The 26333-nt window shown below is 38.8% G+C and overlaps 1 protein-coding gene across 2 annotated transcripts; it reads left to right on the forward strand.

Moving 5' to 3' along the window:
• Window positions 1–3074: 3074 nt before the first annotated feature.
• Window positions 3075–24999, forward strand: rev1 (REV1 DNA directed polymerase). 2 transcript variants are annotated; one of them, XM_079821966.1, is made up of 22 exons: window positions 3075–3338; window positions 6909–6975; window positions 8085–8205; window positions 11522–11690; window positions 11768–12034; window positions 12604–13319; window positions 13428–13532; window positions 13641–13757; window positions 13871–13997; window positions 15117–15245; window positions 15353–15507; window positions 16103–16222; window positions 16740–16960; window positions 17073–17245; window positions 17949–18190; window positions 18449–18645; window positions 20408–20638; window positions 20733–20832; window positions 21174–21370; window positions 21520–21655; window positions 21740–21842; window positions 23447–24999. In XM_079821966.1, exons 2-22 carry the CDS (start codon window positions 6919–6921, stop codon window positions 23556–23558), a joined length of 3795 nt encoding a protein of 1264 aa, XP_079678092.1. In that variant the 5' UTR covers window positions 3075–3338; window positions 6909–6918; the 3' UTR covers window positions 23559–24999. The 2 variants fall into 2 exon arrangements, with proteins under 2 accessions (XP_079678092.1, XP_079678093.1); XM_079821967.1 differs by having other exon boundaries at window positions 23514–24991.
• Window positions 25000–26333: the final 1334 nt, after the last annotated feature.

Below are 26333 nucleotides of genomic sequence, written 5' to 3' on the forward strand. Positions count from 1 at the left end.
GCCTGGACAAGAAGCTGTGTTGCGTGTTCTGTTAGGAACGGTCTGATCTTCCTGATGTTGTAGAGCGCAAACCTGCATGAGCGAGCTGTCTTAGCAATGTGTTCTCTGAAGGACAACTGGTCATCAAATGTAACTCCAAGATTTCTGACTGATTTTGAAGAGGAGATCAGGGATGTACCTAGCTGGATGGTGAAGTCATGTTGCATAGTGGGACTGGCGGGAAAGATGAGGAACTCAGTCTTTGCCAGGTTGAGCTGTAGGTGATTTTTACTCATCCATGCAGAGATGTCAGCCAGACAGCTGGAGATTCGTGCAGCTACTGTGGGGTCGTCTGGTTGGAATGAAAGGTAGAGCTGAGTGTCATCAGCATAGCAGTGATATGAGAAGCCATGTGCCTGTATGATGGGACCTAATGAAGTAGTGTAAATGGAGAAAAGGAGAGGTCCAAGCACTGAGCCCTGAGGAACCCCCGTGGTCAGTTGATGCGCTTGGGATTCCTCTCCTCTCCAGGCAACCTTGAAGGACCTACCTGTGAGATAAGATTCAAACCAATGGAGCGGAGTCCCTGTGATGCCCAGTGATGAGAGGGTGGACAGAAGAATCTGATGATTGACCGTGTCAAAGGCAGCAGATAGATCAAGGAGGACGAGGACTGATGATTTGGACTCAGCTTTAGCTATCCGCAGGGCTTCGGTGACCGACAGTAATGCAGTCTCTGTGGAGCGGCCCCTTTTGAAACCGGATTGGTTAGTGTCCAGCTGATTATTCTGTGAGAGGAAGGATGAAACCTGGTTGAAAACAACTCGTTCAAGAGTTTTTGCTATGAATGGCAGGAGAGAGACAGGTCTGTAGTTATCTATGACTGATGCGTTTAAAGTGGGTTTCTTAAGCAGTGGAGTTACCCGAGCCTGTTTGAAAGTGGTAGGGAAAGTGCCAGTGCAGAGCGATGTGTTGATGATGTGTGTGAGTGCTGGTAGGAGAGTAGGAGAGATGGCTTGAAGGAGGTGTGAGGGAATGGGATCGAGAGGACAGGTGGTAGGATGGCTGGAGAGGAGAAGTTTAGATACTTCGGCCTCAGTGAGTGTGGAAAATGAGGAGAGAGTATGTTCGGTCATGGAAGTGGCTGATCTAAAATCGACAGTGCGCGGGGGTGAGAACTGATTGCTGATAGTTGTAGTTTTGTTTGTGAAGAATTGTGCAAAGTCGTCTGGAGATAGGGATTACTCCAGAACTAGGGTTGGGAACAGCTAGCAGTGTTGGGTGTAACTAATTACTAAGTAATCTATTTACCAATGGTGGACAAAGTACACAAATCAAGTGCTTGAGTAAAAGTACAGATACTCTAATCAAATATCACTCCAGTAAAAGTAAGTATTAAAAGTAAAAAGTAATGATCAATGAATGTTTATTTTGTCATTTGTATTTATATTTATATTTTGTAATATACTTATACATTAATTTTATATTATATATTTTATATAATCCTACAGTTCAGACTGACATCATATTGAATTATTATGAACTGTCAGAAGCTTGCATTATTCAGTAAGGAAGATTAGTGGATGCAGATACAATATACAATGTGTGTTGACGCATAATATTATTAAAATGCAAACATACTAGTTTTATATTATATATTAATATTTTTATATATCATTTAAAATGGCAGGGAAGAATGCAAGGTTGATATGGAATTTATAAAGTAACCCACTAATCCAGTAATAAGTAATCCAATACTTTTTAGAGAGAGTAATTATACAGTTACTTAATACAATCTAATTACACTGTTGAAGATGTTATTAGCTATTAATTAATTACTTTATTAAAGTAACTTACCCAACACTGAACACTAGTATAGCAGCAGTGAAACATGCAGCAATACATTTCAGTTTGATGGTGGGAATGCAATATAAATGAATTAGAATAGTCTAGTTTGAGCAAACGTCAGCACTCTAGCTTAAGTTGAAACTTGATTCATGGACATAATTTATTACTTTTGTATAGAAGCATTTCCACCACAAAAAAAATTATTTGGTAAATCATAATTATGATGGGCTTATAAAAAGTTATAATTATGACAGTATAAATTTAACAGTCTTATAATTATGATTATGAATTATGGCAAAAAAAATTGACATGGAGGAAAATTGTTGTTATTATTATTAGATAAAAAGACATACTTGTGACATAAAAGATGAAGTTATTTATTAAAAAAGGTCAAGAGTTAAGACATTTCATAATTATGCCTGTTATCTTCATTATTTCTCATTATTCTTGTGTAATAATTAATGTAAAAAAAAAATACTTTTATGTCATGAATATTATTTCCCAAAGCAAGATTTTTTTTTTTTCTTAAAAGGCGGAATTGGGATCCATGTAGGCTAATTGTTTACCTAACAGTGTGCATCATAAACAATCGGTCAATTCACAAAAGCCATACTCTAACAATTTGTATCATATGACAGAAATAACTATACTAGGCCTACTACTATGCTTGATTCTGTCAACTACCTGTTTATTGGACAAAAAGTGTACGCAGTTAATTAATAATGCGCAGAAAAACATGATGTAACCTCTATTGTAGCCTAATATATAACTTAGCCATAAATTCCACTATAGATGTTGCATGAGGCAGCTTCTCTAGTCTGAGCACCACGGGTTACCTGCGGGGTCCGAGTATGTGGCAGAGTCAGACGGTTTTCAGACTAGCAGCAACGAAAAAGCATATTCTCACTACATTATGGTTGGCCTCTGGGGTGTAAAAACGACTACCTTCTCACATCCTTCTTGAAAGAATTCATGAATTCGTGAATCATAAAAGAGCTCTGTTCTTCATATTCATGAGCCAGGCCTTCGCCATTGGACAACTGCCGACGACAACGTCATGAACTAATTCATATACATGAGCCAAGCTTTGCCATTGGAACATTTTGGAGAAACGTCATCAGAACGTGATTAAAATTCAAACGCTAAACTCTGCGTCAAGTGTAGGGTGACAAACGGACCGCTTGAGGGTGCTGTGAGATGCAGACAGTGCTAACGCTGTCACTGTGCGACCCCGTCTGAGAGGAGGAGGAGGAGGAGGAGGAGGAGGGTCTTAAGCGAAAACAAGCAGAAAATCTGGCAGAACAAGCGGCTAGCAATATATACGAGTGAATGGTAAAAGGGGTGAATCGTGCAGTCACGGGAGTATGTTGATATGGACAGAGCCCAGCATGCACAAAGTCTCTGTTAGTAATCTTGCAATATTGACGCAAAGGGGGTGGACGCAACCCAAGAGCGGAAACAAAGGCGCTTTGGTTTGAACAAAATACATCTGTAAAGAAGGGGGATAATTGGTGAGCAACCATTTCAGTTTTTAGAGGTTTCGTTTTAAAAGAAACCTCACATCACACACACAGAGTGACGCTACAGTTGTGTTCTGTATTGAACTAATCGATCTGATGTGTGTTGCTCTGTTGCACTTCTGCCACATTATTCAAAACGCTGATGGGAATCCAGTTTATTATGCACGAAATGTCACTTGCCTTTTTAGTCTCCTGCGTGTCAGATCACTGTCTCTATCAGCAGCCCCACCAACTTATCGTCTGTATCGCGTTTCTGTTTCCCAATTTTGCTGCAAAGTTTTTTTCTTCCAGCCGAGACAGTTCAGTGGCCATTCACATGGCCAGGCATGTCCCATGTGATGGCTGATGTGTTAAACTAAAGGTAAAATCAACCCGGTATGAAGAATAATTCGTGTTAGCAAGCTGTCTGGTTTTATTTGTGATAAAATATCATATAATACATATTGTTGCTTGTTGACAAGTTCACTAAACGTGAATCTTTCCATTTGTCAACTCTTTGTAACCCTTCAATACACATCCCTGGTGAAAAAAACTAAACGACTAAACTAGTTTGGTTTTAGCTTTTCAGCTAGTCAAACCAACTGAACACAATGCAATGTTGGTAAGGTTGTGAAACCAGATACGACCAGCAAACCACCTAATGTGTTTTTCAGCTGTAAAAGTAATCATTTTATGTTTGGCATTAACTGGTGGTAAATGTTTTGGCTTATAGAACATAATCAACTGCCTTCTGCAGAAGTGCATTGCATGGCCTAATGTAGGTATCGGTTGCATTATATTTCTTGTGTAAATAACAGTAAATTAATCCAATGTTAAGTAAATGTTTTTGGTCTCATTGTCTAAACTGCCATAGTTAATTTAATTGCAGAATCACCTAGTAGTGGGTTAAAATTGATCATGTGTCACTTGACATCACAACTATTAAATATGCAAAATAAAGACAAGTAATCTAGCGTGTGGCTGTAAATAACACTTACAAACTTTGTTAGCATTCCCATTCATCTTACTGAATATGTTTTTCATTCTGTTACTCTTATGACTACCATATTTAATGAAAAAGATTGTATCAAAAATGATCAGACAAGGAGACAGTGAATTGGTGGTCATGTATATTAATTTGTCAAGAATAGAAGTAAATGACTGGCACAGATGACATCTGCTCTGGGAAGGTGTTCAGTACTTGGAGAAAAATGCGGATCATGTGTTTTCTGTTCACCTTTGACCTCACTGTTTTTCAAAGTTCAGATATATGCATCTACAAAATATAAGAATTTACTTGAATTCAATGCAATGCATTACATACAGTGGATTCAAACTTGAATGCAATGTCAAGTCAAGTCAACTTTATTTATATAGCGCTTTTAACAATGTAGATTGTTTCAAAGCAGCTTTACAGTGTTAAACAGGAAAATAATGCATCCATCCATCCCATCCATCCATCATCTTCCGCTTATCCGGGGCCGGGTCGCGGGGGCAACAGTCTAAGCAGAGACGCCCAGACTTCCCTCTCCCTAGCCACTTCCTCCAGCTCTTCCGGGGGAACCCCGAGGCGTTCCCAGGCCAGCTGGGAGACATAGTCCCTCCAGCGTGTCCTAGGTCTTCCCCGGGGCCTCCTCCCGGTGGGACGTGCCTGGAACACCTCCCTGGGAAGGCGTCCAGGAGGCATCCGAAATAGATACCCGAGCCACCTCAGCTGGCTCCTCTCGATGTGGAGGAGCAGCGGCTCTACTCCGAGTTCCTCCCGAGTGACCGAGCTCCTCACCCTATCTCTAAGGGAGCGCCCAGCCACCCTACGGAGAAAGCTAATTTCGGCCGCCTGTATCCGGGATCTTGTCCTTTCGGTCATGACCCAAAGCTCATGACCATAGGTGAGAGTAGGAACGTAGATTGACTGGTAAATCGAGAGCTTTGCCTTGCAGCTCAGCTCCTTCTTTACCACGACAGACCGGTACATCGACCGCATTACTGCAGAAGCTGCACCGATCCGTCTGTCAATTTCCCGTTCCATCCTTCCCTCACTCGTGAACAAGACCCCAAGATACCTGATCTCCTCCACTTGAGGCAGGAACTCTCCACCCACCTGAAGCGGGCAAGCCACCCTTTTCCGACTGAGAACCATGGCCTCGGACTTGGAGGTGCTGATTCTCATCCCAGCCGCTTCACACTCGGCCGCAAACCGTCCCAGTGCACGCTGAAGGTCCTGGCTCGAGGAAGCCAACACGACAACATCATCCGCAAAAAGCAGTGACGAAATCGTGTGGTCCCCAAACCGGACACTCTCCGGCCCTTGGCTGCGCCTAGAAATTCTGTCCATAAAAATTATGAACAGAACCGGTGACAAAGGGCAGCCCTGCCGGAGTCCAACATGCACCGGGAACAAGTCTGACTTACTGCCGGCAATGCGGACCAAGCTCCTGCTCTGGTTGTACAGGGACTGAACAGCCCTAAGCAGGGGGCCGCCGACCCCATACTCCCAGAGCACCCTCCACAGGACGCCACGGGGAACACAGTCGAATGCCTTCTCCAAATCCACAAAACACATGTGGACTGGTTGGGCAAACTCCCATGAACCCCCCCACCACCCTGGAAAGGGTATAGAGCTGGTCCAGTGTTCCACGACCGGGACGAAAACCACACTGTTCCTCCTGAATCCGAGGTTCCACTATCGGCCGAATTCTCCTCTCCAGTACCCTGGTATAGACTTTCCCGGGGAGGCTGAGAAGTGTGATCCCCCTGTAGTTGGAACACACTCTCCGGTCCCCCTTCTTGAAAAGAGGGACCACCACCCCGGTCTGCCAGTCCAGAGGTACTGTTCCCGACCGCCATGCGATGTTGCAGAGGCGTGTCAGCCAAGACAGCCCCACAACATCCAGAGACTTGAGGTACTCAGGGCGGATCTCATCCAACCCCAAAATAATGCAGCATAATTTTATTCAGCTGTATAGCCATTCTGGAGAAAACGCTGATGTCATCAGTTCATTTCAATTATCACACAGTGACAGTGTGGGCTTTAGATCAATAATTAGATCAGTAATTTAGTTTATATGGTTAATTTAGTTTATTAATTTATTTCGATGTTTAGTTGAAAAATTTAGTGAAAACAATGTCAGTCACTTTGGATAAAAATGCCTGTTGAATGCTTACAATTATTTTAATTTGATGTTAGATAAAAAGGTGGAATTTAGAGAAATATGCTTAACTTGGACTTGGTTTATATTGTCGCCAAATGTAAACTGTTATTGCCCAGCTCTAATTTTCTAAATGTGACTTTAAAGCATGAATATATAAGATAATGATTTTTTTGTAAAGCTGCTTTACAGTGTGTATTGGCGTGTGTGTAATTTTCTTTATTAAAAAAATCACTCATCTGCCTGCTAATTAAAGAGGTAGCACATTTTTAATTACAGTAACTCGTTCTCTTTATTTGAGTCTGTAAACGCATGCAAGTGTGATGAAGAGAACAGATGTGCATATTTGTGTCCTCATTTTTATGTTTATTTTCCATTGCTCACACTTTTATTTTTTGACTTGACTTGTTCTGTTGAATTGTTTGTGTTTCAGGTCTCTCAGTATGAGTCGAGATGGATGGAGAAAGAAAGCCAGTGAAGATGATGGGTGGGGAGGAATGGTGAGAGTTGTTCTTTGTTATTAAATGTGTTTAATATTGATATCAAGAAGGCAAGCAGGGTTTTTTCAGTTGAGTTGTCCTCTCACATACTGTGTTGCTTTTCCTGGATGCCCCTTTAAAGTATTATTTTTACTGTTATTTTAACTTTTTCTTTGATTTCCACAACCATCGACTGCCTTTCTACCAGGAGAACGTTCCACCTCATGTGAGCGCTGGTGTGTGTGTATGTGTTACTGCTGGAGTCTAGACAGGTTTTCATTTGTATTACAACAGAGAGTAATCTCAATTTTCCTCACTGGTGACCAGCACCTCTGCTCTGCCGCCACAGTCTGAGATTTGATAGGCTTCAGCTTCCTGATGTTCCTCGGGCATTAGCAGAACCGCACTAGGATAAACAACTCCAAGAGCTTCTGTCTTCACTATTACAATCACAATATGTTCCAATAATAAGGCAATCATGTGCCTCCAAATTTGAGAACCAATAGGGTGCAATTTGTTGATTTTTTTTGTTTGTTAGCGATTTAGCGATTTGCAGCTTTAATAGCCGACACGAATCCCATGTTTGCTTGTGAAAGCGAATCTTGCCATTGCATGTACAATATGACAATTATTTTAAGTTAAATTAAATACAGAACAGTCGTTGCCTTGTGCCTTGTGAGTTTTCATATCTCAGGTTATATTAATTAGGTTCAGGGGAATTTCCTGTCAGTACAGGTGGAGCGGGTGAGTATTGTGGAGTATTTTTCTACGTGTGTGAGTCTGTTTATTGGTTCAGGCTCAACTCCTGAATCCCAGCGTTCCATCCGTTGCCATGGAGACAGAGAGTCGCCGTGCCAGCAGGGCAGACTTGCACCTCCAGTCTCATTGAATGTCTGAGGCGTAATCAAACGCTTGTCAGCCAGACGCTGCACGTTTTTCTTTGTGTGTGTGCCTATATTGCAGTCTGTTAATTTTTCCAGGGGTTAGAAATGTTTTTTTACTGTTTAAATGTGTGTGTGTGTGGTCAGTCAGTGCTCTCTGCTTTGCTTTATTACTTGATTTTGTGAATGGGATTTTTAAAAAAAAAATCTAATTAAGATTACTCTTGTGTTTGTTGAATTCTTACTTAGGGCGGTTACATGGCTGCAAAAATCTCTAAGCTTGAGGAGCAGTTTCAGAAGGAGAAGCAGAAAGATGGAACGTCCTCCTGTATCTTCAGCGGTGTGGCCATCTACGTCAATGGATATACAGGTCAGACTTCTCCCACATGTGCTGTGATAACAAATGTCAAAATCAAAACAAACTTTATTATTATTAATAACAATTATTTTGATTAAATACTTTTATAATCATTATTATTAATACTAATAATTAACAACAGTATTTTATTTATACAGTATTTTTAGTAATTAGAGCTGCTTTACCACAGAATTGAATTCTGTTTGCATCGTTAATCATTATTTTCCTGTTTATCACTGTAAAGCTGCTTTGAAACAATATGTATTGTACAAAGCAGTGGTTTTCAACTGGTTTGGCCTTGGGACCCACATTTTCCCATAGTCATTGAGCCATGACCCACATCTGACCAAAAAAAAAAAAAAAAATGGTATATTGTAAATTTGCTAATATAAACCAAGCAAATTTATTTCACACTAATGTTGACACACACAAGTACTTAACATACACATCAATTGTAAGAATGTCATTAACACCGATTAATAACATAAGTTAGGCTATTAAATAGCAGTCCCAAACTAGTTTTTGTTAATACAATAAAGTTAGTTAGTGAGCCATCACAGCCATTTAAAAACATAAAATAAAGTGGAATTTTGGAAACTACAGTTACTATGGTAAATGCACCATATTAACATGAACTGTTAATAAAACATGTACACTAATCCAGATGACTAGAATGAACATCACACCTGCATGCTTCCCGGCTTAGACACAATGTACCAGTTACCTAATTTATTGGTACTTTTTGGTAATATCATGGAATACTCACTGACAATGTAACTACGATTTTGCATGGTCGTAATTTCATTGCTCTTTATACAGTGCGCCACAAGCATAGTATTAAAGTCTGACTGGACAGGACAGTTTGTTTTAATGAGGTGAGACTTTTTATTTCATAGCTAGGTGTGAAAATAACATTAGAATAATGATACTGACATGCAGATACTGAATCAGGTCAGCACGTTTTTCTCAGGCACTCTTTACTTAAAGGGTTAGTTCACCCAAAAATGAAAATTCTGTCATTTAATTACTCACCCTCATGTCGTTTGACACCCGTAAGACCTCCGTTCATCTTCGGAACACAAATGAAGATATTTTTGTTGAAAGCTGATGGCTGAGAAAGGCTTCAGATAGGCCTCCATTGGCATTCAGTACATTTACACTCCCAAGACCCATAAAAGGCACTTAAAACGTCGTTACAAAGTCCATCTCACCACAGTGACTCTACAATAATTTTACGATGCGACGACAATAGTTTTTGTGCGAAAAAAAAATCAAAATAACACCTTTATCCAACTTGTTCTTGTCTTCCGTGTGTGCCTCCGCGACGCATGTGCGAGAATATGACGTAGCGCCGGGGTTCGGGAATCCATGAAATGCACACTTTAACCCCATTTTGAGAACTACGCCGAGACCTAAAGCACGATCAATGTTGGATTCAACAGCTTAGATACGCTCGTCTTCCTCTGCTTGTAAACAAATCGCTTCTGGGTCATGTGTCCGAACGCCGGATCTGCATCATATTCTCAGGCATGCGTCGTGGAGGCACACGCGGAAGACAAGAACAAGTTGGATAAAGGTGTTATTTAGATTTTTTTTTACGCACAAAAACTATTATCGTCGCATCGTAAAATTATTGTAGAGTCACTGTGGTGAGATGGACTTTGTAACGACGTTTTAAGTGCCTTTTCTGGGTCTTGGGAGTATTAATGTACTGAATGCCAATGGAGGCCTATCTGAAGCCTTTCTAAGCCATCAGCTTTCAACAAAAATATCTTCATTTGTGTTCCGAATATGAACGGAGGTCTTACGGGTGTCAAACGACATGAGGGTGAGTAATTAATGACAGAATTTTCATTTTTGGGTGAACTAACCCTTTAAACTGTGTCTGACAGAAGACTCAACAGCTTTCATGCATGCCTTTTAAAGGGGTCATGAACTGGCTTTTAAAAAAAATGTATACTCTGTTGTCTGAGGTCAACTTATGACGTTAGTGTGGTTTTTACATTCAAAAACATCATAATGAATAAGTAATTGGCTATTTTCTACCCTGGTTTTGAGCCTCTCTCCTGGAACACTCGGTTTTTATGGGCGCCCACGGCTAGGATTGGATAAGATTTGCATATTTAATGAGCTTGCGTGTGGGGAAACGGCAACCGGAATGATTCGCTCACAGGGCTCGCAACATGTCGACCCGCGATTGATTGGAATGTTATTTTTTTATTACTTGGCCCACCCGATCTGTGAATATAACCGTGAACCATACACACACACACGCGCGCCCTTTAAATACCAAGTCAAGTGAGTGAACAATGCACATCAAGAACGGAATATTATTTCACTTTTTTAAGATAGCCGGGCTTACGTTTTGGTAGCCCGTCTGAAAAACGCATAGCCCCGGGATGTTGGGCTTTGCGAGCACTGGCCCATACATGTCCGATTCTGTTCCCGAATCGCAATGAACCAACAATACCACAAATAAAGGATTCTTCAGCCTTTGACACCGTGCTAAGGTATGTTCAGTTAGAAACAATCAAAACGATCTGTAACAAAGGAATACTAACGAATATTACTTTTTAATACCAAAAAAAACATGTTTTACTCACATAAGTGTGTTGCACCATTCCTGTCAGATCCAATATAGAAGTCACAGCATTGTGTTTTAATCTCAATATGTCTGCAAATCCAGTCTCGACCTCTATCTTGTTTACAAACAATTCCGCGGTGAAATGAAGCAAACAAATGCGCAATGTCTTACGCACGTGAGCTGGAACTTCATTAAAAATAAAGTTCAACCACTCATTCCTAATATTGGGATCTGAAGGAAGCGATCCGTTTAGCTCCACAAGCAGGCGTACATATTTATCTGTTGAGGAAGCGTTTCAGCCTACGATGACGTCAAGGGTCCGAAACTTACTGGATATTCTTATATCACGATTAACTTTTATATATCAAAGGCTCAAGGGAAAGTTGATTTCTCGATTCATCACCCCTTTAATAACTCTCACACCAGAAAAACATTTCGAATTACATTTTGTTGTTGTTGTTCTTTCTTTGATTACACGCTCTACAACCCACTCAAAACGGAATTATATAATTATATATCATTATTATATTATATTAATTATATTAGATTAGATTAGATTTATTTATATAGAAGAATATGCAAACATTTCTGGAATGATGAAGTAAGCTTCTGGGAAACGTTACAGGCTGGACTCAAACTTGTGTTTCCCAATTGAGCGCCATTGCTGAACGTGTCAGAAGGATGAGCGCTGTACCACTGCTCTGCTGTTTTGAGAATCTTGTATTGTGTGTTTTTTGTGTGCAGTTCCCTGTGCGGATGAGCTGCGCAGGCTGATGATGCTGCATGGCGGGCAGTTCCATCTCTATTACACTCGCTCCAAAACCACACATATCATTGCCACCAATCTGCCCAACAGCAAAATACAAGAACTCAGAGGAGAGAAAGTAGTGCGGCCAGAGTGGATCACAGACAGGTGTGTGTGTCCTTTGTGCACTTTGCAGGATATAGAAGGTATTATAGGAAATACTAATATTTTTGTATTTTTTGTAGTATAAAGGCAGGTCGCCAACTTTCATACATCCAGTATCAACTCTATACGAAGCAGAAAGGCTTGCGCTTTGCCAGTGTTTGTGCAAAAGGAGGGCAGGATCTGTCATTCAGCCATGGACCACCCAAACCCAGTCAAAGCCACCCCAAGTCAGAGAGTATCAAGCCCAGCCACACTCAAACCCTCTCTAAAGAAGTTCTCAAATCCACTCATGCTAACCACACGGCTAATTTCACTGATCGAACCAATCACCAGTTAGACGGCAGACTGTGAGTATGCTTTATAGCAGGGATCCACTGGTACACGTGTGTGAAATGCTGCATTTTGTTAAAAGAGAAACAAATTCCAAGACATAGCATACAACACAACAAATTATTATATTAATTATTTATATTGTTTGTGTTTGGATATATATTTTGGATATTTAATTACATGTCTACATTCACCCAGTTTTTTACATTTAGATTACCTTTGTCATGTAGCACTCATTTAAAGTCTTTAGGTGTATAAATACTGAAATCTAGTAACAATGTTAAATATAACCTTTAGGCAGAGGTGGGTAGTAACGAATTACATTTACTTCATTACATTTACTTGAGTAAATGTTTTGGGTAACTTGTACTTTTAGAGTAGATTTAAAGATGGGTACTTTTACTCTTACTCAAGTAAATTTCTTGTGAAAAAACTGAACTTTTACTTAGTTACATTCGGCCATTTATTTGTTATCAGTTTATTGTGTTAAAACTGCTCCACGACCTTGGGCAATGTTTTTACACCCCTCATGAAAAGAAACGCATTTGGATTATTTAATATTGTAATCTCTCCTTTTGTCTGGCAGAAATGGCTCCTATAACATCATTTCTGAGGAGGATGCAGAGAGGCCTAGAGTTAATGGGATTCACGATGGAGATGAGGATTACAACGCCTGTGCCCTTTTGCCAAGAGGCTCACAAGACACTTTGTTAACTAACGGTTATGTACACCCTGTGAATGGTGCCTTAAAGCCTCAGGAATCAGTTTCTTTTGCAGAACATCGCCCTCATGTTGTTGACACAGGGTTCCTTCAGTCCCACCTCCCACAGGCTGGATGCAGGGACGGGGAGGAGCCCAGCTGCTCTTCTGCTGGATCAAAAGCAAATTCCCATCAGATGTCCTTAATATCCACAGCCAGCCCTGTAAAGAAGCCTGATCCTTACAATATGCAAAAGGACCTCCATACAGACTCAACGTCTAATCCAGGGACTTCAGCTGCCCCTCAGAAGGGTAATCTTCAAAATCAGACAAGAGTTCGACTAAATGGGAGTTATCACATGACCCCTAACTCCTCCATCCTTGCAAACTCTAGTAACCAGTCAGGAAAATCAACTGCGCAGGGAGCAGAGGCTGGAATAATATCCGAGTTCTTTTCTCACTCAAGGCTGCATCATATTTCTACGTGGCGGAATGAGTTCTCCGAGTATGTGAACGCCCTGCAGAGCAGGTGGCGAGCAGCAGGAGGAGCTGTTTTCTCTGGAAAAGAGAAACTAAAGAAGCTCAAAGCTAATTGCAGTTCAGGTAGCTTGTCTTTGTGGTTTATGTTTGTGTATTTTTTATGTTGTTGAGTAGCATGTGTCTATTTGTGATGCAGATTAAAAAAAAAATCTGTATTTCTCTTTGCTCCAGGTTCCTTAATGGCTGCTCCTCAGGTGCGTCAGTCCTGTATTCTTCATGTGGATATGGACTGCTTTTTTGTATCCGTTGGGATCAGACACCGACCAGATCTCATAGGTACGTTTCAGTCAATTAGAGGGAAGTGCTGAAGTTTCTTATTGCAGCTTGTTGACTTTGATAGCACCTGATAAACTGAGCTTTACTGATGGTCAATCTGTACTCCAGGGAAACCGGTTGCGGTGACAAGTAACCGCGGTCCAGGCCGTGTTGCACAGCGACCTGGTGCAAATCCTCAGCTTGAGTTTCAGTACTACCAGAGGAAACAGAAACAGTACAGAAAAGGTAAACCCAGATTTTAGAAGAAAGAGCTAGGCTTAATATTGCTTGAAATCAGAATAAATTTATTAAAGATTTTGAAGTTTGAATTTAGATGACCATTGTTCTTTCTGCTTTAGAGAAGACAGATGATGATTTTGAGATGACCCCATCTCCAGAGTGTGATGAAGGTCCCAGTAATGGAATGAATCTGGACCTGGCTGCCCTCTCTATGGCAGAGATTGCCTCTTGCAGTTATGAGGCCAGGTATTCATTGGAAACCTGCCAAGCTACTTTCTTTTGCAATATGAGTCCTCAATAATTTTGGCTTTTAAAGGTTTTTAAAGATTCAAAATTTTAAATGTGTATATCTGCTATTCATTTTGAAAATTTAGGAGTAAATTAGCACATAGATTAGGGATGTCCCGATCAAGTTTTTGTGCCCCCGATCTGATCCGAGTCAATACAGAGTGAACCAAAGTCCTGGTCCAATACAGGTATTTTCCTAGTGCTAGGTGCATATTTCAAGTACATTTAAAGTTATAAAATCAAACCAATATACAGGGATGTACAGATAGTTCCTCGGGGCAGGGGCTTAAATGTAAAATGGGGGCATCTGTTACGAAGGAGTAATTCCAATATTTCAATTACTTTGTTAACAGTCTTTGTGGTCACAATTATGGATATGGGACTACTGTTACAAAAACGTCTTGATTTTTATATGTACAATAAGAAGAATAATTGCAACAATAAAAAAAAAAAATAGTGGAGAAGGTTAGAAAGCAAGATTGTGGCGTTAGAATTCTAGTCTGTCAATCAAGCAAGCCATAGCATCTTATTTGGGCAACAACGTCTCAGGGAGTCTGACGGCAGATATAAATAAACAGTAAATAACTTACTTTTGAGTGATTAATTTCAAAAGACCGCATAACATATGGTAAACCAAGAAGCTTGAATGTGCTTCACGCAGGTGTCGTGCAGTGGTTTGTTCCTCCAAATAATTACAATATATTTAAAAGTCCATGGCATTTTAATATTTTATAAATTTATATGACTTCTTCAGGTATTGAAGTCACACATATAAACTAGGCGTCCCCATTATTATATTCTGATTTTCTTAGACCGTGGGAACCCTGGTTCTTTAAAGAAAAGAAAAAAAGTTATTTGAGGTGTGAATTAAAATAAGAACTATCTTGATTTTTAGTTGTTTTAGTTCATTTTAATGCTTATGTCTAAATAATTTAAGTCATCTTGAGGTTCCCTGCTTGAGAACCACTGATATAGATGTGAATAGACTTTGAATAAAAGCCACAAGACTTGTGCCAACTTATAATACAGTATGATCTTTAGCGGTACCTGCTACTCTGATGTTTTCCTCTCTTACAGGCAGGCTGGTGTGAGAAACGGTATGTTCTTTGGCCGGGCTAAGCAGCTCTGTCCTGATCTGCAGTCTGTCCCGTATGACTTCCAGGCGTATAAAGAGGTGGCACTGACTATGTATGAGACCCTGGCCAGGTAACAGATATAATGTTTGTTACAACATTCTTTGGATTGCTATGTTGTTCCTAAACCCAGCAGACAAATGCAACAATTCTCTTGCTTTACGATTGGTTGTTTTATAGTTACACTCATAACATTGAGGCACTAAGTTGTGACGAAGCCCTGGTGGATGCAACGGATCTTCTGGTTGAGCTGGGGGTAACTCCTGATGATCTGGCACGAGCCATTCGTGAAGATGTAAAGGAGAAGACTGGTTGTTCTGCCTCAGTTGGAATGGGTAAGAGACATTATGAATGAAAAAAAAATTATTCTGTCATTTATTTACTCACCCTCATGAGGTTCCAAACATGTATGACTTTCTTTCTTCCATGGAGCACAAAAGGAGAAATTTTGAAGAATGTGCTGGTTGCTCTTTTTACATGCAATAACAATGAATGGGAAATTTTATGGGAAAGTATCATAAAACTCATCTATATTCTAAGTCTTCTAAAGCCCTAAAATAGCATTGTGCTTTCTAATGCACTCTTGTGAACATGCCAAAGAGAGCTACAGCTAATGTCAAGATTCTAAGTGAATAACTACTTTGGTTTGTTACTCACACAAAGCTATTCTATTGCTTCAGTAAACTTGACACATTTTTTGGAGCTTGAGTGCTCCAGTCCTCATTTACTTACTTCATACTGAAAAGAGTGGCCTTGATATTCTTTAAAATTCACCCTCCACAGAAGTAATATAGGTTTGGGACCTCATGAGGGTCAGTATATGATGACAGAATACAAATTTTTGGGTTTAATGATAATGCGTCATCATGTAGTTGCTGGTGCTGTTTTATCTCTGAAAGCTTTTGTAACATCCCATATACTTGTCATCAGGTTCCAACATCCTTCTTGCTCGGATGGCGACCCGTAAGGCCAAACCAAATGGACAGTACTTCCTCAGGCCAGAGGAAGTGGATGATTTTATCAGGGATCAACCTGTCTCCAGTTTGCCTGGTGAGAACAGAGCATCCTATATACTCGTTCAAAGGTTCTGAAAGAACGACTTTTTAGTGTTTGTAAGATTTTTTAAAATATTTTTGAAAGAAGTCTCTTATGCTCACCGAGGCTGCATTTATTTTAATCAAAAATATTGTAATATTATGAAATATTATTACAATTTAAAGTAACTGTTTTTTTTGTATTTAATACATTTTAAAAAGTAATTTATTTTTGTGATGGTAAAGCTGCATTTTCAGCAGCATTACACCAGTCTTCAGTGTCACATGATCCATCAGAAATCATTTTAATATGCTGATTTGATGATCAAAAAACATTTCTTATTATCATCATCGATGTTGAAAACAGTTGTGCAGCTATGTATTTTTGTTGAAACTGTAATGCATACATTTTCTTCTGGATTCCCAAACTTTTGAATGGCAGTGTATTTATATCTGAATACAGAGTTTTGCAGTAGAATTTATTGCTGTGTTTGTGTGCATGTGGACCTGTGCTTCTGCGTGCTTGTGTGCAGGTGTGGGTCGCTCAATGAACTCCAAGCTGACCTCCTTGGGAGTGAGTACATGCGGTGAGCTGCAGCAGCTGTCTATGTCTCGACTGCAAAGGGAGTTTGGGCCACGGACGGGACAGACGCTCTTTCGTTTTTCCAGGGGACTGGATGACAGACCAGTGCGCAGTGAGAAGGAGAGAAAGTCTGTGTCTGCAGAGATGAACTACAACATTCGATTCACACAGGTTTTGAAGTATACAAGTTACAGCAATCATTGTGAATTGTCTTATACCTATCATTGTCCTCAAAATGTTGACCTCGCACATTTGCTTCCCATACACGCTAATGTTCTGCTAGGTTGAAGAGGCGGAGTCTTTTCTCACTAATCTATCTATGGAGGTGCAGAAGAGGTTGGAGAGCGCGGGGCTTAGAGGTCGCCGAGTTACACTGAAGGTCATGATGCGAAAAGTAGGGGCTCCGATAGAGCCGGCCAAATATGGTGGTCATGGGATATGTGACAACTTTGCCAGGTGATGTGCACCAGTATAAATTTGTCACTTCTAGTCTTCTCAAATAACAACCACATTTGTTTATGGGCAGTGATACTCTGACATTTAAAGTTGTGATGAAACGGGAGTAGCATCAAATATTTTCTTCTGTATTTTGATGTAAATTTGAGTTAAAAAAAAAAAGAATGACAAAGACTAAATGATTGGAGATTCAAGTTATGATGTTTTGATACAGAATTATGAGATCAGAAAAAAAAATATATGCATGGAGGATCCAATCACAGTACAACGCATTTAGAAAATAGGCAAAATTTCGATTTCATTCTGACTTTAAAATTCTGGCTGATACCAATATGCTGATGATAATTATTTTCATGCTGTTGTATATTAAAATTCCATGCAATTTTGTCTGAATAAAAAAAAACCACTAAACTAAAATCAGTCATTTTAAATGCTGCAAGTATATTTAGGCATCACAACATATGTAATGTAAAGTATGAAATTGTACACAATTTTTTTCTCTTTTGCTTAAGAAATTAACTTTAAATGAGCATTATAAATGGAAAAGATACTTTTAATGCAAATATAAGGAAGATTAGCATGCACAATTAAATATCCAATATCAACCGATACTGATTTAAATTCATTTAAATCTGTAATATTGACTGATAACTGAACTCTGTTTTGATATACATTTGAGTTTCTCAATACTGTCACATTGCAGGTCTGTTTTACTAGCTCAGCCCACAGACAATGGTCAACTGATTGCAACAGAGGCCATTAAGCTATTCCATGCCATGAAGTTGCATGTGAAGGATATGAGGGGAGTGGGGCTGCAGGTGCAGCAGTTGGAGGGACCACATGCAGACCCATCAGGACAAGGGCCCTCTCGTGGTCGCTCGATCAAAGACCTGCTGCTGGCCAAACAGCCTGTCCACAGCCCCAGGAAAGACCCTCCAGCACAAGGTCAGAGCAGTTTGATTAGTACAGGGTTCTTTAAATCCATCCTCTGTCCCTCAAAGTTTAGATATAACCCTGATCAAACTCACCTTGCTGTAACTGCATCTTGTTTTACTCTCTCAGGTGTGTTTGATTAGGATTTAAGCCAAACTCTGCAGGCCCTCCAGGGCCAGATTTGAAAAACCCTGATTTAGGATATGATGTGTATAGGATTTATGTTGGTCTCTGACTCTTAATAAACATTCCTTGTTGCTTGTATTCTAGATGGTTTAACCAGCCCTTCCTCATCCAGAGCTTTCTCCTCCAGTCAAGAGAGAGTTACTACTCCTCCATCATCACCACCCTCCACCATTTCAGATCCAATGCCTGGAACGAGTAAAGGAGAATTTCACCATCCACGCACCCCCAACCATGTTAGGGCATGCCTAAACATCAGCATTGAGGTGCCATCTCCCTCTCAGGTTAGATTCTTGAATGCACTTTAAGATCTAAAAAAAACTTTCTGTGTTTTATTTCAACATAAAAACTGTAAAATAAATTGCCCGCAGGCCCAAATATTAACAAATCGCTTGTCATTTTACAAACAATAAGGCTTCTGAAAACATCTGCACAAACTGCATTTGTGAGAAAATCTGTGCGAATTGCATTTGTGAGAAAATCTGTGCAAACTGCATTTGTGAGAAAATTAAGCTGAGAGATTGTAATTGACAGGTATTTGTATGGACTAGATTTGGTATTTGTTCAAAGGTTACATGCAGTTTGTTGGATCATTTGTATTTATCGCTTTAAATCGCTTTCTGTTTGTTTGCGAGTCGGGTTTTCCTTTGCAAAGCAGATCGTGTTTGTTTGCAAAATGCTGGATTTGTTTGTTTAATTATGGCACAAAATTCACTCCATAAATAATGAGTTTCAGCTCCCCCTACACGTGGGGAATTGTTTTGAAAACGTGTGGAAAAACGGCAACCATAGTGATTCGCCCACAGCAAGCAAAAATGTCTTTATCAAACAAACACAATGATTTATCTCTCATCCAACCGCAATTCATTGGAATGTTATTTTATATTACTTGGCCCGCCCAATCGATGGATATAACCGCGAACCGTGCATCTCACACACACACAAGCCAAGTACATGCATCAGCAAAAGTTCACTGCAGACAAATCAGCATGTTCAAAACTTCCGCAATTGTATTTTTTCTTCAAATAACAAGTCAAGAGATTGAACAACACACATCAAGAAAGGAATGTTATTTCACTATTTTAGATAGCCCATCGGGCAGCCGGTGATACATTTTGGTAGCCCGACTGGAAAACGCATTAGCCCGGGTGACGTTGGTTCATTGCAGTACAATGAACCAACAACACCTCAAATACAAAGGATACTCCAGCCTGTGACCGTGTGGTAAGTTGTCGTTAATTATGTTTAGTTAGACACGTACACATAATCATTAGATATCACATATAAAAAATATGTTTTACTCGCATTAGTGTGTTGTACCATTCCTGTCGGATTCAATAGAAGGCACAGCATCGTTTTTTAATCTCATTTTGTCTGCAAATCGAGTCTCTTGTTTACAAACGAATCCGCGGTGAAATGAAGCAAACAAACGCGCAATGTCTTACACACGTGAGCTGGAACTTCATTAAAAATACAAGTTTAACCGTATTCCTAATTTTGGAAACCGTTGGAAGCTTATGCAGCGACTGTGTTCTTCCATAAACCAGGCACTGCACAATTGTTTGTAATCTTCAACGGCATGTTTATTGCTTTGAAAGTTCGATTCGGTTTAGCTCCACGTAGGCCTATGTTATATATATTACATGTCATGCACGAATCGGTCCGCATGTCTACAGAATTAGGCGTTCTTCTTCGGTTAAGGTGCTGTTTCGCTGCTCTCTGACGTCACAGGGAAGCAAATTCGCAGATTGATCTTTTGATGAGCCAGCTGTCAATGAAAGCTTTTCTTTGACTAACAAGGAAGTTTTCCTCTCTGAAACTTACAGGATATTCTTATATTACGATTAACTTTTATATATCAAAAGCTCAAGGGAAAATTGATTATTTATTAAAACGTATTAATACATTAAAATGTATTACAAAAGAAAATATTTCACAGTATTACTGAAATAAATGCAGCTTTAAAAAAATGTTTATCTTGCTGAACCCAAACTTTTGAATGGTGACATTTCAAATGTAAGCCCCGGATTCCCCTTCTCATTTCAGGTGGACCAGTCTGTTTTAGAAGCTTTACCTGTAGACATAAGGAAACAGGTGGAGCAGTCCTGGAGACAGAGAGAGGAGCAGCCAAGCACCTCATTTCATCTCTCCACCCCACCTCGAACCTCCTCTCCACCTCCAGCCCCATCGCTTGGCACCCTTGTACTGCAGATCCCAAACCAACCAGGTCAACCTTGCACAACGGGCATTATACTAGAGCTCCCTGACTTCTCCCAGGTACATGCTGTTAACATGCAGACTACTGGTGATATTGTTACATTTACCATCAGAAACTAGTATTTTATACATCCTAAAACTGAACTTTTAACAGGTTGACCCAGATGTGTTTGCAGCACTTCCCAGAGAGCTTCAGGAAGAGCTGTGCTCTGCTTATAGAAACAAGAGAAACGCTCAAGCTCAAGCAACCACTGGTGAGTAAAAATAAGTTGGTATGCGCAACAATATAAACACCCCAAATGTCAATATGAGCACTTATCTTTTTCTTATTCTAACTTTTTTATAACTGATTTCATCTTTTTATACTGTACATTAGAATGTGAGTCTTAAATTCAGTTTTAGTGTGTTATAATTTACTTTTTATTAACAATATATTATAGACGTATAATAGTTGCCAGTTATTGGCTATAACATAACAAGACCGTAATTATCAGCTTATTATATCGGCCAGAGTTTTGATATCCGTGTCTCCCTTAGAATCAACCGCTGCAACACACCATACAGTGTCTCTAACCATTCTCTCTCATTTCTGTAGTGGAACTAAAAAACCCATTTCCTCAACTAAAGCAGCCTGCAGTGGGGAAATTAAAGCGCCGCTACAAAAAGAAAAATGCTAGTCCTGCCAAAAAGGGTCCAAGTCCACTAAAAAAACAATTTCCTGGAAACAACAGCCCTGCCAAATCCAGCCCCTCCAAAATTCTTCCTCTGCCACTCAAACAACAAGGCTTCAAAGTAAGCATGTAATCCAGTTACAATATTCTTCTTTTTTCTGTTTATACTTTAGTTTATTAATGCTTCAGCCACCTTGCTTCTGTGACAATTTTTTTGGGGAAAAATAATTTATCTGAGATGTTTTTCATTGGTTGACTGAAAATGTACAGTGCCCGTCCTCTCCGAGCACAAATGTCCCAGAGACGCTGTCCAAATTAAATCCCCGCCCAGCCCCGACCCTAGCCGGAGCTTATGAATTCAGTGACATCAGAACTCTGCTTCGTGAATGGGTCACTACCATCTCAGGTACGGCAGAGCAGCAAAACTTAAATGCTAGTATATATTTGCGTTGTGCATCTGGTTTAATTGTGTGGTGCTGCATCTTCACAGAACCAATGGAAGAGGACATTCTACAGGTGGTGAGGTACTGCACAGAACTTGTGGATGATAAAGACCTGGAGAAACTCGACCTTGTCATCAAGTACATGAAGAGGTATTGTTCTGAATTCTTCATCACTGATTCCTGCAATAAATAGATCATAAATCTCACAAGCAGTAATGTACACAAGTTTGGGGTTAGAAAGATTTATTTTTATATTTCTATTAAACAAGGATGCATTAAATTGATCAAAAGTGACAGTAAAGACATATTTTATAAAAAAAATTGCTGTTCTTTTGAACTCTCTATTCATCTAAGGCTGCGTTTACACTGGCACAAAAAAATGTTTTTACTCACATCTGACCGATCGGAATTTGTTGCACACGTGTAAACGCAAAAATCCGTGCGAGATCCGATCTGAGATTTTGCATCCGATCTGAGCCACTTCCAAAAATGTGTTTTTGAAACCGATACATATCCGATATCTGGACATCCGACCTACGTCTAAACACGAATATCCGATTCCCCTTTGAATTCCAAGCCACCACAAGGTGATGGCTACACATTTGCCCACAAAGATAGCTTTTTGTGTTGTTTTATAAAGCAGATGTGCCTCTATATGCTCACTCGCAGCTTTTTTTATTGAGGTTGGGAACTTTATAAAGGAAAAAAATCGCACACTCACTGAAACATTCAAGAGCTGGTTTTCAACCTCTGCCCTGTGAGTTTTGTAAATAAAAACCACTTCACTACTGAAAGCTACATTATATTTCTCTGCAATGAGGTGATAACTTTTCTGTAATTAAACCATCAAGTTTCACTATTAGGCTTCTCTCTCTCTCTCTCTCTCTCTCTCTCTCTCTCTCTCTCTCTCTCTCTCTCTCTCTCTCTCGTTAATTCATTTTAAAAATGTATCTTCCAGTGCTTCTTTATTTCTCTTAAAAATTCTAGATCTAACGAGCCATAGATAAAATAACAAATGAAAATTACCATTATTTTCCAGTCTATATCCGTTCGGTCAGATTTTGCGCTACAAAACATCCATGATAGCTGTTATCTTGTCCATGCTGGCAAATAATCATGGCCACCTGACGTGAATTATATAAAAAAAATTTAATAGCACAGCTGTTCTAAACCAAAGGGTCAATCATATGCATAAAGTGATCACTGACAATCGCTTTGGGCTGGAATTAATGTAAACACAGATATCGGATGCCAATGTTTTGTGTTTAAAGTTAATAAAAATCAGATATGGTCAAAAGATCGGATCTGTGCATTGACTTGAAGTGTAAACTTAGAATCCTGGAAGAAAACATGTCACAGTTTCCACAAAAAGATTAAGCAGCACAAATTTCTTCAACACTGATGATAATAAGAAATATTTCTTGAGCTCCAGATCAGCTAGCATATTAAAATGGAAGATCATGTAAAAATGAACACTGGAGTAATGATGCTAAAAATGCAGCTTTGCCATCACAGATTACATATTAAAATATACTAAAATAGAAGTTATTTTAAATTTTAATACTATTATTATTATTATTGTAATATTATTTCCTAGTATTCCTATTTTACTGTATTTTTGATCAAATAAATACAGCCTTAGTGAGCATAAGAAACTTCTTTCAAAAACATTACAAAATCTTACCAACCCCATACTTTTGAACAGTTCTGTAGATCGATTGGGCCTTTCTGATGACTTCAACTGTTCATTTCAGACTTATGCAGCAGTCCTCAGAGTCAGTGTGGAGCATGGCCTTTGACTTCATCCTTGACAATGTGCAGGTGGTGGTACAGCAAACCTATGGTAGCACTCTGAAGATCACCTAGGAGGACCGTCCTAGCCTCAGTCACTGTGATGTCAGCCCAGTCCTGCCACCTCATCATGATGTGTGAGAGAGACAACAAAACCGCTTAAGTCTGACAATCGTAGCATTGCTGTCCTTTGGTGAAATCACCCAATAGTGCTTCTCTGAGAACACCGAGGACCAAGCCAATGATGATGAGGGTCAGATGAGTACACCAGCTTCATTCAGAAGCAGCCGAACACTGAATATTTCTTTCATCATGATGTCAATTCTCTAGACTGATGTCTAGAGGAACTTTGGTAACCCTTTTCAGTCAGGTTGTATTTGTTAACATTAGTTCATGCATTAAGTATCATGAACTAACAAGGAATACTTTTTGACAGTATTTGTTAATCTTGGTCAATGTTCATTCATAAATATATATTTTTGCTATTTTGTACTTCTTAGTTTATAATACATTAACTAATATTAACATTTGTAGCATTTAAATATTTATATGTAGAAATTAACATTTTACAGCACTTGAATAAAGCACCATTGATTTTTAGTTCATGTTAACTATTGTGATAACTGATATTAATGTGTACAACCTGAGTGTAAAATGATACCAGAACTCTTTTGAATGTTTTAAATGCACTGACTGTCCTACACTAAGCAAAGCAAGCCTCTTTGCTTCTTTTTTGGATTTCTTTTTTGTCTCTTGTACCCCAGAACCTGTTTATTTTGAATGTCTGGCCTCGGAGATATATAACAGACTATAAAGCAGAATGGAGTTGGAGTGGCATGCCATTTGCCTTTTATGGGTCAGACTGAGATGTTGAAAGTGGAAATAGGGAAAACACAGTATCTTCTATCAAAGTATTTTGGCAGTTTAGCATGTGAATACTAACATTTTATGTTTTCCTAGATTTATTCTTGCTCATTGATTTGTTTCTTGTATGTTTGTCCGTATGTGTGGAAGAGCTTAAAGAGAGATGCATATTTATGAAGAAAACTATTAAAACATTGGCCAGGTTGATTTGACTAAATTGAGTTTCAACTGTCTTGTCATGCTTCTTAGTCTTGTTTTCTAAATATATGGATATGGTGCTGGAAGGAAAGGAAGGGTTTTTCAATGGATGGATGTGAACCGCATAAGTCAAAGATGGATAAATCAGTCTACATTCCTAACAAAGCATTTTTCTCAATCCCTTTTCGCTGTAGGTTTGACTTTTATGTATGAACAGAATGTACTTGACTTTTCAAATGTTTAAAAAAGTTTATACTTTATTGGTTTTAAGAAGCTGCTCATGAGATCTGTTATTATCTTACATTATCTTGACTTAACAGAGAGGAAGGCCTGAAAATCCATATTTGGTCAAAAATCTGTTGCGACAGAATGATCTGTGCCTGAAGACCAGAAGCTGTGACATCATTTGTATGTTTTCTAAATTTGCAAATAAATTTGGATAATTGATACGGTCTGTTGGTTTTTGTTTTTTTTTAACGTATTTTTTTATTACATGCCCACCCTGGCCCAATCAGAAGCTTGGCCCACCCTGGCGCCACGCCAAATAACCCATTTCAATATTTCAGCTCCAGACTTTGAGAGAGATTTTTTCTTTCTTTCTTTTTTCAGTTGCTCAAAGAATCAGCATGCTTGAACGAATCACATGAGTAAATGATTCAGTTAGGTGTCAGTGTTCCTACCCACTCATGTGAAGCAAATATTAAAGCATCATTTAATACATTTTACCCATGAACAAAAACTACACACAATCTAGCTTAATTTTTATTTTTCCATTTCTTAAACAAAACATTTCTCTTTATTTCTTCTTAAATTACCAGAATGGGTGGTTAGGCTATCCATTCATACAGTTGTTTGCTAAGTTAAATAAATTAGTATTTTGGATTTTGATGCATCTTCAACAGTGTAATTAGATTAATAACTACTCTCTCTTTCTAAAAAGTATTCCATTATTTATTTTCTAAATCCCATATCAACCTCGACCAGTTGAACAATACAAAGATGAAACTACTCTTTGAATTCTTTCAAATAAATAATATAAAACTGCATAAATTATTCATTAACTGACCAAAATATTTAAAGAGAGAAAGTTATATTACATTTTAACATGAGAATTTTTATGTTAAATCTGCTATTGTTTTATATAGAATTGTTATACAGTAGCCTATTCAGAAGTTAACTGTAATTAAATTAAAGACAAATTAAGACTAATCCCTTACTTTACTTTCTGAAGGAAAAGTAAATAACAGTAATTAATGTATTAGTTAGTAATGCATTACACCCAACACTGATTATGCAATTATAATTGCAGTGTAAATCCATTCATGCCACGTCTGAGCTGCATTAGGTGTATAATACAAAGATGAATTTTGTTGATGCTGATTTTGATTAGCCTTACCATGTTTTTTATTTATTTATTCTGAATTTAATTTATTGTTTACATGTAAGAATCTGATTATTAAGATTCAGTCCTGCCCTGGTTGTATTTATTTGTTCTTATTTTATGACTGACTGTTTTCTTGTCTTTATATTTATAAAAAAATACAAATAATACTTTTTTTGTGGTTGGTAAAGTTAAAATCTGAACCAGAATGAACCTGTAGAAAAGCTCCTTAGCATTGAGCTCTGGAAATATAGATAGTATCTTTCAAATTTTCAATTTCAAAACAAATTTTACACAGAATAAAAAAATAACCCAATCTAAGGTCGCTAGAGCATATACTTCACATATATTTTATTGTACTATTTCGATTGTCCTACACTGTACATACGTTTAAATTGTGTTTGTAG

This window comes from Gobio gobio, assembly GCF_949357685.1.
Source record: "Gobio gobio genome assembly, chromosome: 7".
NCBI classification, from domain to species: Eukaryota; Metazoa; Chordata; class Actinopteri; order Cypriniformes; family Gobionidae; genus Gobio; species Gobio gobio.

Excerpts from the sequence above, each read along its gene's own strand:
- rev1 (XM_079821966.1), top strand. The coding sequence starts at position 6,919 with ATGAGTCGAGATGGATGGAGAAAGAAAGCCAGTGAAGATGATGGGTGG. Across the intron at positions 16,961-17,072 it reads ACAACATTCGATTCACACAG|GTTGAAGAGGCGGAGTCTTT; the intron begins GTTTTGAAGTAT and ends ATGTTCTGCTAG. Across the intron at positions 21,843-23,446 it reads GTCATCAAGTACATGAAGAG|ACTTATGCAGCAGTCCTCAG; the intron begins GTATTGTTCTGA and ends TGTTCATTTCAG.